Source organism: Juglans regia, unplaced genomic scaffold (genome assembly GCF_001411555.2).
Source record: "Juglans regia cultivar Chandler unplaced genomic scaffold, Walnut 2.0 Scaffold_23, whole genome shotgun sequence".
Lineage (NCBI taxonomy): Eukaryota > Viridiplantae > Streptophyta > Magnoliopsida > Fagales > Juglandaceae > Juglans > Juglans regia.
This window is the reverse complement of record NW_023354173.1, coordinates 49,837-63,551: the sequence shown is the minus strand read 5'-3', so window position 1 is coordinate 63,551 and position 13,715 is coordinate 49,837. Positions and strand designations below refer to the sequence as shown.

Below are 13,715 nucleotides of genomic sequence, written 5' to 3'. Positions count from 1 at the left end.
GCATTACTCTAAACAAATTCACACACTCAGGCCCTCACCTGTGTGACGACGGATTCACTCACCCCATACACATGCACGACACAGATCGGTCTAATTACATCACAAATTGTTGTAAGAATTTTGGGATTCTTTATTTTCCTAAGTAGTGTAATTGGGTTGTGATTGTGGAAGGATCTTGAACTCACCAAGACTTTAACAAGGCCAAGTTCACTGTTTATTGAGGACTTGTCCAAGGCATAGTATTTCTCAAACCAGGGATATGAGTCGGTTCCACGAGTTTACGTTGTTTGTGACGAGGATCTAGCAATACTTGTTGAATTTCAGCGATGGATGATTCAAAACAGTGGGGTAAAAGACGTGATGGAGATTGAGGGTGCTGATCACATGGCAATGCTTTCAAAGCCGAAGGAACTCTGCGATTGTCTCCTGATCTACATCTAAATACACTTGAAATTATGCTCTGCTTTTAACAAGAATAATTCTATTTGAAGACATTTATACCAAATCATCCACGTGACGTTATTTGATTCGGAAGATAAATTCTAAAATTTAAATATTACAAATCAAATTGTTAATTGCCTACTAGATCTTAATTAATTCAAATAATGTGCATGCCATCATATTGTAGTACTCAAGACACACGTACGGGATATTACCATCGGGTCATAATTTATTTGTGCCACGAAACATATATCCCAAGCTAGGTAGCTGCAAGTGGCAAGTTTTAAGGATATTTCTCTGCAATTTCAAGGAGGCAGGAGCACAGCTCCTTCGGTTGCGAGAACATCACCATGTGATCGGAACCGGCAATTACCTTCACCTCCGGTGCTGGATTGTTCTCAATCATCCACCTTTGGAAATCCACCTTCATCACATTGTCTTCTTCACAAATGATGTAAACTCTAGGAACTTGCCCGTATTTCTCCCTGCTCAGATTTGCTTCTTTTTGCAATGTTGCAGTATCCCCGTAGAGACGAATAGGTCTCACCAACGACATTGCAAGCGTCAAATCCTAGTAATTAATTAATTTCATTGTGTACAATATATTAGGAAATGCATGACAACTTAATTAATTAGCTAACTAACTTATAATAATTATAACATTAATTACTATTAACAAGAATTTTGTTCACAACTTATAATGAAAGTAGTCAAGCATATCCGCAAAGAGAAATGATAGCTTTGGCCATAAAAAGATTTCACATAAGTAAATTTTCAAACTGACGTGATTTGATGTGGTATATTAAATTATAAAGTTACTTTTATTGTAAAGTGGATCTAACGTATATATCATATAAAATCATGTCAATTTATAGATTTACTTTTATATATGAAATCTCTTTGTAGTTGTAACACTTTTTATTCGACAAAACATCATTAATATTATGCGGATTGAATACAAAATTTATGCTTAAAAGATTCCTTCTTTCTCAGGAAGAAAAAAAAGTAAATGGTTGTATCATGTACATATGACCATTACACACCTGTCTTGAAGTTTTCTGGATTATGAGGATAAAACGTGCGTGAAAATGCTGACAATGAATGAGATAATTGATGTGAATATTGGGAGAGTTGGTAAAACTGGGTTGCCATGAAGTTGCGACCCCATAAAAGGGAGGTTTGAGGGTTGTTTTCCCCTTGATCGAACGTAAATTGCGTGTCCATATAAGAATCCAGTCTTCTGTTGAACTACATGATATATATTTTTTATTTTCCAAACCATATATGCAAAAAGACATTATAATTAAGTACGTAGCTGTAAAATAGGCAAACCTATATACGTACGAATTGATCTAAAGATCGATCTGGCTGTATCAGATATATATATATAGGTGAATTTTATCTATATATAAATTAGTTAATATATATTTAAAGCATGAATTTTTAAATATCATGTATATATCTAGTGATGTTGAGTCATAGAATTAATTAATTGCATGCACAAATTAATTAGTATCTCACATGCACATCATCTTCAAATCTTACGGTTTGATTTTGACCCAAAATATGAAGATAAATACTCTAACAATAAAGTGATTATACAAAAATAATCTTACAAATTGATATAACTTGATGTGATTTATCAGACTGAAAAATTATTTTTATTATAAAATAAATCCGATAGATCACATTAAACTGTATTATTTTGTAAGATTACTCTTATATAATTTAAAACCTTAGCACTTATCAAATATGTATGGAAATATATGACCGACCGACAAAACGAATATATATAAAAATCATTCAAATGAAAATCAAATTTTTCAAACAGAGAGGATTTTTTTATTTTGTCTTTGCCCAATGTCTTTGGAAGTGTCGATACTAACTCCAATTAGCACGTAACACAAGAAAGAAATTAAGAGCCATCAAATTAATCATTTGACCATCAATATCTAAACGAAAAGCCAAAAGCCAGGACAAATAAATGAAAAGAAAAGAAAATCCAAATCAATCACGCAGGAAGAAAATTCCACTGGATGATCATGATCATTTTCGCTTCTACTATACTATAGAGGGGATCCCCATGCACAAGAATAATCTACGGTCTGCAGACAATCCCAAGTCACAGTCACTGCATAAGGTTGGGAGAGAGAGAGAGAGAGAGAGAGAGATGGGAGTACTACCTCTTCGCCTAGCGTCAAGATACTCAAGTCGGGACCTGGCATAACGGCGGTGGCATACACTGCAACGGAGACTCTCTCAGGAAACTTTTCCATGGCAACAGATATGCAGAGACCTCCATTGCTATGGCCGACAAGGACCACCTTTTCCTCCATTAATGCCGGAGACGCCATGAATTCCATCAAAGGCTCGAGGTATTCCGAAAGTGACTTTACTTCATGCAACTGTTTTGGGTGGATTCCAGAAGAAGTAATGCTACATACAGTTGTAGAATGCGCAAACGTTGTGCAGTCGCTTTGAAAAAGAGTAGGGTTCACTATTAAAAAATTAATTTCTTTTCATGTGGGTTCCTTATTTATTCACTTTTTTCAAAGCGACTGCACAGCGACTGCACGCTCACGACTGCAAGTATCATTTCTCATATTTAAGAATACCTTTGCTTGTAAAACTCAATTTTAGAACACTTCACGTTGAATCAAAGTGTAATTTGTAGAATCATACATTTTAAAAAGATATTTTCGTAATTTAAAAATACCCAAGTACAAGTCACACACGTAAAAGACAAAATAAATAAAAGCGAGCAAAGATGTGGCCAAAGAAATTAAGGAAAGTCGCAGACACGGGTTGGTGTAAGTTGACCCAGATTCATGAATCTTATTCGCATAAACAGATGTGGCCATTGCTTGAAGTTGAACGTCATGTACAATTTTTCTTTAAATTCCTCTAATTTATAATTTATTTCTTGATTTTGAATATCAACATTAAGACATTTTATGTTACTATATATGCAGGTTAACATTTTTATATAAAAGTGAAGCTAATTTACTAAATTGCATGGGTTCTTTTATATATTCTATGTTAATATTATTTTAATCTAGAATTAATACTCATAGGCATATATATATAGTAAGATTTTATATAATACATACCGTTCTTTTCTACTGGAAAATTTAATTAACAATTTTGCATTCCAAAACAAAGAGGAATAATGTTTAAATGAAAATATATTTTAGATATAAATTAATTAATTTAACACAAGAAAAATATCACATTTTAACTTATCGCCATAAGCTTCAAAATCTATTGTGCTGGCCGGCCCTGGTGATATGACTTTGTGACAACACCATGCTCCATGGACGAGTACAAATTAAGAATAATCTACGCTTTACAAATTAAGTACTTCACTTATTCGACAAAGTGAGGGCTCGCTAATAAAATTATAGAAAATTGTGTTTGGCTGTGTTTGTTATATTATATATTGTGGTGGTAACAGTGAAGAATTAATCACCTACAATCAAATATCATCTTAATAAATAAGCATTATTAATTAATTCCCATTTTTTAGGTTTTTAGTGTGCCAAAACCACTCTTGGTTTTCAGAAGCAACCCCAAGGTCAGGCAACATATTTACCTTGTGTATTTTCTCAAGAGAATTGCTAAATTCACAAAACATCTAACTTCAGTAGATAGATGGAAGTTTAAGCTGCGTTTAGATGTTGAGTTGAGTTAAATTTTTTATAAATAGTAATAAGTTAAGATGGTAGAGTGAGTTTTGTGAGATCCACCTAAAATGAATTTAAATATATTTAGATGTTAAGATGAGTTTAAATATATTTATGGAAAATTGAAAAAAATTATGGATCTCGCATATAAAAAAAATGATAAATTGAAAAAAGTTGTTGGTCTTACGTGTAAAGAGATTTTAAGTTGAGGTGAGTTTAATAATTTGAGAGTTGGGTATTTGAATATTAGACTCAACTTAAAATTAGATTAAATTGAGTTGATCTCAATCGAGTCTATTAACCAAACGGGACCTAAGACTGCGTTTGTTTTCGCATATGAGATGAATTGAGATAAAAATTGAAAGTTGAATAAAATATTATTAGAATATTATTTTTTAATATTATTTTTATTTTAAAATTTTAAAAAGTTGAATTGTTTATTTTATTTTATATAAAAATTTGATAAAATTATAATGATTAGATAAAATGAAATCAAAAGTTTTATAAAAATAAACGAAACCTAATTAGTTTCTATTCTGGAACCTGTACAAATATCTGGCCAATTACCCAAGATAACCATCCTACGAAGTTTCATTCTGAAGAAGAAAAATTATACTCATCATTTTCATACCATACCATACATGATTTTTTAATTTTTAATTTTTTTCTTTTACCAAATGTATGATATATAGATGATAAGTAGAACTCAATTAGTTTAGGAAAAATAAAATAAAAAATATATAAAAATAAATATAATTTGTAGTATGTAAAGATGATGAGTAGCAAAGCTCAATTGCACTCATGCTCTATTACTCCCAAATTTTGAGAAAAGAAAAAAGGAAAAAACATATTAATAAAAAATTAAAAGAGTGGATAAACAGATTATTGAACATATTCTAATATCCCGACAAATGCAGGTGAAACTTTTGGGCTAAGAATTCACATTCACATCCAGTCATCCACAACCACTTTACCCGAAGATTTTACCCTACAATGTTACAGTAACACCGATCCCCCAGCATCTCCCTGCCATCTTTGGAAACACACAGGATTAACGCGGAACCGGTAGGACATGACACAGCACATTTGATCTGCTAATTTGATTTTGCTCAATTGAGAGAGATCTTTGCAGAAACACTGAACTGAAGCTACCTTCTACCAGTTCTAGACTTTGGTTTTGATGATTTCTGCAAAAACATAGGATATGTGGAAAAGATCATTAATAGAGGAATACCGTTCTCTTAGGAAATCAATCATATCATATAAAGCTGAGCTGACGAGCAGATGGTATTAGCTCTGCAGCAAACAGTAGTAGAAATTGATTGCACTGCATGACTTAAAACTAAATTCAAGTACACTGTTCTTTCAAGTTGATGTTTGTTGCTCTTCTTGCCACTTAACTGATCTTCAGTTCGACCAAAAACAAAATTGATCAATTTATTTATAACGACCTACATTTCTAAGGTTCTTTTAAGTAAAAAGTACAATATTGATTAAACTCCTCCAGAAACATTAAAAAAAAAAGGAAAAATTTACTCACTGATGCAGCCCCAAAGCTGGCCCCAGAACCTGTTGCAGCACCTGGGAAGAAGTGAGAATAAATTAGGCAATTATGAGAAATTAGAAACAAAAATAAAATACAAACATGTAAAATCAATCTTGATGATGTCGACATTAAGATCCTTATGATTTGATTTGAAAACTGTCAAAGGATGTGAATCAGATAAGTCCAGTGCAACTTCTCAAACTAAACTCTGATAATCAACCCAAACAAGATTGTAAACTGGAACTAACCCATAATAATCTTATCAATGGACCATGAATTATTCTTATGTAGAACAAAAAATGATAAGGTACCTGAAGCAAATGGTGTTGAAAATAGTGAACTTCCAGAGGGAGTGGTAGAACCAAAAGCTGGAGCGCCACTAGCAAACAAAGAGGGAGTAGAGGCAGACCCGAACAAAGATCCTGACGAAGAACCAAAAAGGGATGTCTGTGGAGTAGCACCAGATGATCCGAATAGAGAGGATACTGGAGCAGAAGTGGTTGGTGTCGCAAACAGAGAAGATGACACAGGGGAAGGGGCAGAAGTAGGTGTGCCAAAAAGTGACAAGCCACTCCCTGACGACACCAATGTGGTCGCTGCAGATGTCTGTTGGGAAGCCGATGTCCCATGAGTCCCGGAGCTGGCAAGCAACCCTGCAACTTGTGTTGATGGTTGTGAATTTGTTGGCAAATGCAAAGTTGGATGTACTCTCTTAGCAGCAGCTTCCTGTCTTGCTGTTTCACGCCTATCAGCTTCAAGAAAGGGATCATTCCCATAGCCTCCTCGATGGCGCTGATCAGCAAGATAAGCTGCTTTCATGGATTCAATATACTGATGAATACTCTCCACCTAAGGAATACATTGCAATACATTTGTTATTAATCATACGAATTAATTTTTTTATATAAGTAACAATCATAACAAAATATTAGGAAATAGCATAATGATCCATTTTGTATGTGCCAGAGCATGGTTTTCTGCTGCTTCCTTTTCTTTGGGAGGGGGATGGGTAAGAGGGGAGGATTGGAATTGGGACCAAGTATATGATATGTTGAAATGACACATAAGAACCAACTCCAATGATAGGGCATCAAATATAAAATGGCATAGTATTTGTTTTACTTGAGATGTATCTTTGCTTGTTAGTTCTTTCATTTGCTTTTTAGTTCTTTTAAAAAGTAAATAAGGTCAATGTATTACCTAAATTTAACATTTAAGTGATATAGGTTACATAGGTAGAGTCTTAATGTTCTTTTCCCAGAGGAAAAATGGGGTAACCGCTTGTAGGAAGCTCCAGTTGCTTTCAAGTCAGTATCATCATTAATACCTAACAATAGATAACATGAAAGGTATGTAGCCACCCTCTATTTTCAAAAGTAAACCTATACGAAAAATATATTTGCTGATGTACCTTGGCAGCCACGTGAAGAAAAAAGTCATGCACATTTGACATGACTTTCGGAAGAGATTGTAACAATGAGTATCCAAGATTGAAAGAGTTCCTGTCAGAACCTAAGAGGAGAAGCTGCTCTAATTCTTCAATCCATTGGCGGCACTCACCGAGATACTTCTCAAATCTGGCAACTGTTTGCTGTAAAAAGGGGGATGGTTTTCTCGGAACCCCACTGTAGAAATCAAAAACTGGCACCATAGAGGTTGCACTCATACCAGATGCTGCTGTCGCTCCGGGAGCTTGTGATGGAGCAATGGCATTTGAAGCACCTCCAGTATTTGGATGAAGGAACCTTGGGCGTAGCATCATGAAAGAACGAATACCAACCTCTGTGTTCCGTAACATATCTTTCACAACAGCCATCAGCTCCTGCAGCACAGCTTTCTGTCGTTCCATGGCAGAGCTAACTCCCCCAAGTTCCTGGCAAATAACATGAGTAATATATCTCATACCATATATTCACAGTTAAAAAATGCATGAAGCACTGTAAAAAGCAATAAGTACTGCAGTAGAAAGGTCTTATATATAAGGTCTTGGTAATACTAGAGTTTAAAAGGAATTTTTTTTTTTTTTCTTTTCTTCTTTTTTTTCCTACAACACTAGGTTTCATGATCAAATTTGCTTGGATTAATTAACACTTAAAAGGTCTTTGGTTAAAACTAAAGAAGACCCAGGAATGTTGTATTTTCCAAAGCAATTTCCTTCACTTGTAACGAACTCATAAGACTTGGTTATTAATTTCCATTTGTTGAACCTTTTTTTTTTTATGACGGGGAACAACCCCATGGCAGAGCCCTTAGGACTCACCCATGGAACCTAAACCCCCAGGAAGACTAGCACAACAACCCACCACCATGGCCTCCAACTTAAATTGTAGTTTGATCCCAGGGGAAATCGAACCTGTGACAAAGGGCTCATGCACACAAATTCGCCCTTACCACTTGGGCTACCCACGGGTGGGTTCCATTTGTTGAACCTTCTTGTTTTATACGAAAGTATGCAACATCTTCCCAGCAAAGGCCACATTTCATTTCCTGGAATGTGCAGAATGGGATGAGTTTCCCATTGCGGGCCATCTACTTTCCAGTCTTCCTATAACCATTACCGTGTATGGATGCAATAAGACTCATCAGGGGAGACCCCCAACAGCTACCACCATATAGATGCCACCACGACTTCCACCGATCACAATCATATAATTTTCATACCCTATCAATTACCAAATGGCCTCAATCAGCTTATCGTATGTGTATTTGTTATTCAATCATGCTCACCATGCTTGAATAAGGCTGACGCGTGGTGGTTGAGTTCTGCTGTTTAGGCGAGGGTAATATAGCTGGCTCTTTGAGAGCCAAAGTGACGTCGGGCAGCTTCAATATTGGCACTACTGTGTATGGTAGGCGGTCGCATATCGAGCAATGACACTGGCAGGAAAGCAGTGTCAATAGTTCACAGGCTCACAATAGAGAGCGAGTGAGAGAGTGGAGGAACAAGAGAGAGAGAGAGAGAGTAGGTAGGAGAGTTTGACACAGATATTTATATAAAATGGCAAAGAAAAAAAAAACTACAAGTCAGAAGTCGGGGTTCAGTGAAAACAATGAGATATCATAGACAGCTAAAAATAAAAGGGATCGAATCAAAGAGTAGACCTGAACAATTCGGCTTGCATCAGGCTCGAATGCATCATTGCAAACTGAAGAATCATAAAGACGAGTACACTGATCCAGCCTCTGGCTCTCATCTCTGTACTTCAATATCCGCTCCCTATACAATCAATACTTAAGCAACTCAAAGCGCGTACAATACTATTATACCCAAAATCGACCAACTATAGTAGCTACAAAGACAATTAAAAGTGAACCATATTTACATTATGCCTCATCAGGATCAATACTGACACTTGAAATAAATTTAAACATTTGGGAAAAAAAACTCGGATTAAGGAACTCAAATCAAACAAAATGCCACATTTTTAAGTGAAAATCTGCAGTGAAGTGAAACAAAATTTAAAACAATTTCATTTTTTGCAGAAATTTCTCAGAGTCACAAGTTCATTTTAATGCTTACAAAATGAATGTACCAGGAAAAGGAATCAAGAATTTGAACAAAGATTTCTCCATTTCGAAGCACAAGAAATTGGAATTTTCTACTACATCCAGCTAATGCGGCAATTCAGCTTAATTGAACCGAAACTCGACAACACAACAAGTGAAAAAGACACCAAAGTTTCTTTCCTTTGGGTCCTTTTCCCCACCACCTCTCAGCAACCAATCCATAATATTTAGTTAAAACATGCAAGGACTTCGAAAAAAATCAAAGAGCTAGAAAAAGAAGGTAATTGAGACAAAGGAAAACATACTCGATCTGAAGGAGAATTTTCTGGGACTCAGGATGAAGATCCGACCACTTGGTACTATAATTCGCCGGAGTTTTATCGTTAGTGAACAGAAACAAATGCTGTTGTTGCTGTTGCTGTTGCTGTTGCTGTTGCTGCTGCTGCTGCTGCTGTTGCTGCTGAAACTGTTGCTGCTGTTGTTGTTGCTGCTGCTGTGGTTGGAAGAGTTGCAATTGTTGTTGTTGTTGCTGTTGCTGTTGTTGCGGGAAAAAAGGACTGCTCTGCTGAAAAGTTTGAGCTTGAGGCTGAAACAGCTGCTGCTGTTGTTGTGGCTGCGGAGTAGAAAACATCGAAAACGCCATTGCGTTTTCTCTGTTTTTGTTTCTTCAACGAGGACAGTGTTTTCTGGGTTTCGATTTCCTCGTTAAAGCTAACACCAAAAACCCTAGAGAGAGATGGAGGGGAAAGACCCGCGCTTGGTATCGTTTTTGCGAATTTTATTGAAAAAGGCACTGAGTTGGAAGCAATTTGCGTTTTGGTCCTCTGTGCAAGTCTTTTTTGTCAATCAGTCCCCGGTTTTTGAAGTTTCGGGCCCAATGGGTTTAGCCCCCAAACCTTTATATTTGGGTCAAGCCGATGCGAGTGGCAAGCAGAGATATTTGGGCTGGCCTATTAAAATCATAGCCCATTTACCTTTCTCTATCCATTCTTTTAGGGGTGTGGAGGAAGGACACGTTGTATCCTTCCGTTGAATCCACATACCACGTATAATTTTTTATTTTTTATTTTAGTAAATATGTGGTATATGAACGATAAATAGAAGAACTCAATTAGTTTAACAATAATAAAATCAAAATAAATAAAAATAAATATGGTGTGTGGTGTCAGGTGTGGGGGATGATGAGAAGTAAAACTATATTAATATACATAATTCTTCTTTCTTATTGCATTTAAAATCAATGGGCCTCCGAGTAGTCTATTTTATTTATGGCAATTTGTATAAGAGAAATGACGGTAAGAAGTGTTATAAAATAAAATTTACAAATTGATATGACTTGATATGGTATGTTAATGGGTATGTGTATAGATCTAGCAGTACTTCTCATGTATTAATTCAAAACAAATAAAATGCATTCCGCTTCCGACAATAACGCCAACACAATCATGATAGGAAATAATTAAACATGAAAATTTGTTTTGGGGGCTTAATTTAAGTAGAAATTATAGCTTTAATGGTTGTTAACGTCATTGATTACAAACAAATTTAGGGATGGAATGGAATACCACGAATAATTCCGATTCCACTAGATGTTCTCCACTCCAAAGAAAACGTGAGTTAAAACCATTTGTGTGCGGTACCTATTATTCATCACTCATATAAGATTGAGGCCGACAAGTAGAATATTTCCAGGATAATACTTTGAAGATCACACAATCTCTCCCAACCTTCTTGTAGACCCCTTTCTATATATATATATATAATAAGAGAGAAGTATTATATTTAATAAAAGTTCTTACAAAAATAAATTTACAAACTGATATGATTTAATACAACTATCAAATTTATTTTACAATAAAATGAGGCTTTCAATACGATTTATTATATCAAGTCATATCAGTTTATAAATTTATTTTTGTGAAATTTCTTTGTAAACCAAACATTTCTCTTATGTAAATCCATCAAGTACTCATGCTCTCAACCAAGCAAGAAAGAAAATGTTACATGTATAAAGATACTTATAAATGAAAATCTATAAATTGACTTATAGCTAGAAAGTATGATTATTTAATCTTATCTTATAATAAAAATTTGTTTTGCATCTAACGTATCACATCATATATTAGATAATCGACGTTGTAAAAGGCTTTTTTTTTTTTATATCCAAATGTGACTTAAGATAAATGATTGAGATAAGGTCATGGAGAACTGTATCGACACAAAATAAGTGGATTTGAATTTAATATAAATGGATTTTAATCAAAATAAATTGACCCGATAAAACAATACTAGTAAAGGAATCAATTGTGGGTCAACTTGCAAAACCCACAATCACCCGTATATATAACACAAATTAATTATATATTTTATATTTAATAAATGTTTAGTTTTATTTGTATTTTTTTGTTGTTAGGATGCAATATAAATATTAGTATTTAACTACTTATATCTCAAACTACTAAAAATCTTTTGTTAACATGTAATTTTATTTTATGAAAATATTAATTTTCTTATTTATTATTGGATTAGATGTTGATAATAAAATATTTTATTATGAATCTAATAGTAATTACGAATGATTTATATACATAGTTATCATTGTATTATATGAAAAATTATATTAATTAGATTAAAAATAAATATACGGATCAATTCAACCCATTTATATAAAATAGGTTAATGGGTTGCATACAAGTTAATTCAATAAAAATTAATTATTAAACAGGTTAAACAAATTATGTCGTGTCACTCTTATTTATACGAGGAGTCATGTTTAAGTTGATTCATATAATCTAATAATCATTTAAAAGACATTAAGACGACATGCGAATACGAATTGTCACCGGAGAGATGGGCCGGGTGACAAACATAAAATGGTCACGATGAACACCGTACGTATGTCAGATCCACCAAATGCATCATGCAGATGACAGTCATGGAGATGATCAGGTGTTCATTGTCGGTGATGTCCACGTCAGGGAGCATTACACTTACAATATCCTCTACTTGGAATCTCAATTGGTGCGATTCCAAGACGAATAAATCATGACCATATGCTTTGGATATAGAAATGAAAATTAAGAATTCCATCAGAATTCAAACCCATGCAATTATTAATCCCTCTCCCTCTATAAATTAGCAATATGTCTTGGCATCTTCATGCCCACAACTCCAAGCTGGGTTTGACAATGGAGATCCAACCGCATGCACAGATCATGCAGCAGACTTCTTTAAGGTTTAGAAAATCTGAAAATGGTGGCCGGCCGGGGGGTTTTATATACCAATTGTCGGCCTGACTCATCAACATGAGTTTATGGTATATTCCATCTCTTGCACACTGGACGGCCTGCAGGTGGCTCAGCCCCTCTGCATGTTGGTGTGCATGGGATGGAATACATCATGGAAGCATGCTATATATGTTAGGGTTCGGTGAGAAAAAGCACTCAGTATATATATCATGATTCTAGGCTGTATACATATTTTTTTCTCTCCTTTCGAACAGGTGCGTATGAAAATCCTCTCTTTTCAAGATAGTTGAGATTTGTACACTACATATATATATATATATATATATATATATATATATACACACACACACACACTAGTGCAAAGCACGTTTGCCTAGTTCTATTTTTAGTTAATAATATGTTTTTTATAAATATAAAAAAAAAAAAAAAAAAGATTTCAATCAATAATTTAATACATAGAGAAAAAAAAATGTAATTTTTAATAAATATTTTTAGGTAATAATAGTTAAGTATTGGATAATAATTACATGTTTGCATAGATTATAACATAAAGACATTATTTAATACAACTATATTTAACAAAAACATTAGTTTAACATATGAATTCTTTGATCATTCTACCATGATCTATTATTTGTGTCATCTTGCACGACATCAATAGAGAGGACATTGAAATTCTTATGTTTCTATTGCTTGAATCGGTCATGTTCTGTAGAAAGTTGAATCATCCGGCCACTCTCTCTTTGAAATGTTTTCTACAAGATTTTTTATATATGACAAATGTTCCTACAAAATAAATTTTGAATAGCTTTGCATGATTAATAAAAACCTAAACAACTTATATACAGAAAATTGAAGTGTTGTAAATTAATAGAAATCTTAAACTAGAATGTTTTTAATTAAATTATTATGGATGCTATAAATAAAACTAAATCTGGCATAACACACAAATATATAAAAATGAATTAGAATGATTTTTATTATAATTAGTAAATAAATAGTAAATGGACATGAATAAACAGTAACACTTTTTTTCTTCCATAAAGAGCCTTGAATGAATAGTGACACTTATTGAACAGCCCCAACTGAACAATGCAGTGCCCTCAAACAAACAATGCAAAAAATAAAAGAAAAGTAAATAAATAAACAAACAAACAAACAATACAAGAAATAAACAAAGAAAGTAATAACAGAAACAACACTTAAATAAACAACAGACGCAATAACAGAAACAACATTAAAAAAAATCTCATCAACCTTTATTGTGTTTTATAGTACTTTTTTTAATGA

General features: G+C 33.9%; 2 protein-coding genes across 2 annotated transcripts; both read right to left on the bottom strand.

Annotated features, from left to right (window-relative positions):
- Window positions 1-554: 554 nt before the first annotated feature.
- On the bottom strand, window positions 555-3,302 carry LOC108999841 (polyneuridine-aldehyde esterase-like). Its single transcript, XM_035686967.1, has 3 exons — window positions 3,262-3,302; window positions 2,625-2,877; window positions 555-1,012 (listed from the first exon to the last, which is right to left on the bottom strand). Exons 1-3 carry the CDS (start codon window positions 3,300-3,302, stop codon window positions 725-727), a joined length of 582 nt encoding a protein of 193 aa, XP_035542860.1. The 3' UTR covers window positions 555-724.
- A 1,692-nt stretch (window positions 3,303-4,994) lies between these two features.
- LOC108995367 (nuclear pore complex protein NUP58) lies at window positions 4,995-9,947 on the bottom strand. Its single transcript, XM_018970934.2, has 6 exons — window positions 9,483-9,947; window positions 8,773-8,887; window positions 7,082-7,543; window positions 5,982-6,519; window positions 5,665-5,705; window positions 4,995-5,311 (listed from the first exon to the last, which is right to left on the bottom strand). Exons 1-6 carry the CDS (start codon window positions 9,818-9,820, stop codon window positions 5,273-5,275), a joined length of 1,533 nt encoding a protein of 510 aa, XP_018826479.1. The 5' UTR covers window positions 9,821-9,947; the 3' UTR covers window positions 4,995-5,272.
- Between the last annotated feature and the right edge of the window lie 3,768 nt (window positions 9,948-13,715).

Bases quoted from the DNA above. Each gene is read 5' to 3' on its own strand.
- LOC108999841 (XM_035686967.1), bottom strand. From the start codon at position 3,302: ATGGCCACATCTGTTTATGCGAATAAGATTCATGAATCTGG. The intron at 2,878-3,261 runs GTCAACTTACAC...AACTGTATGTAG, and splicing joins AATAAGATTCATGAATCTGG to CATTACTTCTTCTGGAATCC. The intron at 1,013-2,624 runs GTAGTACTCCCA...ATTAATTACTAG, and splicing joins TCTTGACGCTAGGCGAAGAG to GATTTGACGCTTGCAATGTC.
- LOC108995367 (XM_018970934.2), bottom strand. From the start codon at position 9,820: ATGGCGTTTTCGATGTTTTCTACTCCGCAGCCACAACAACAGCAGCAG. The intron at 8,888-9,482 runs GTATGTTTTCCT...TTGATTGTATAG, and splicing joins AAAATTCTCCTTCAGATCGA to GGAGCGGATATTGAAGTACA. The intron at 5,312-5,664 runs GTGAGTAAATTT...ATGTTTTTGCAG, and splicing joins CCAGCTTTGGGGCTGCATCA to AAATCATCAAAACCAAAGTC.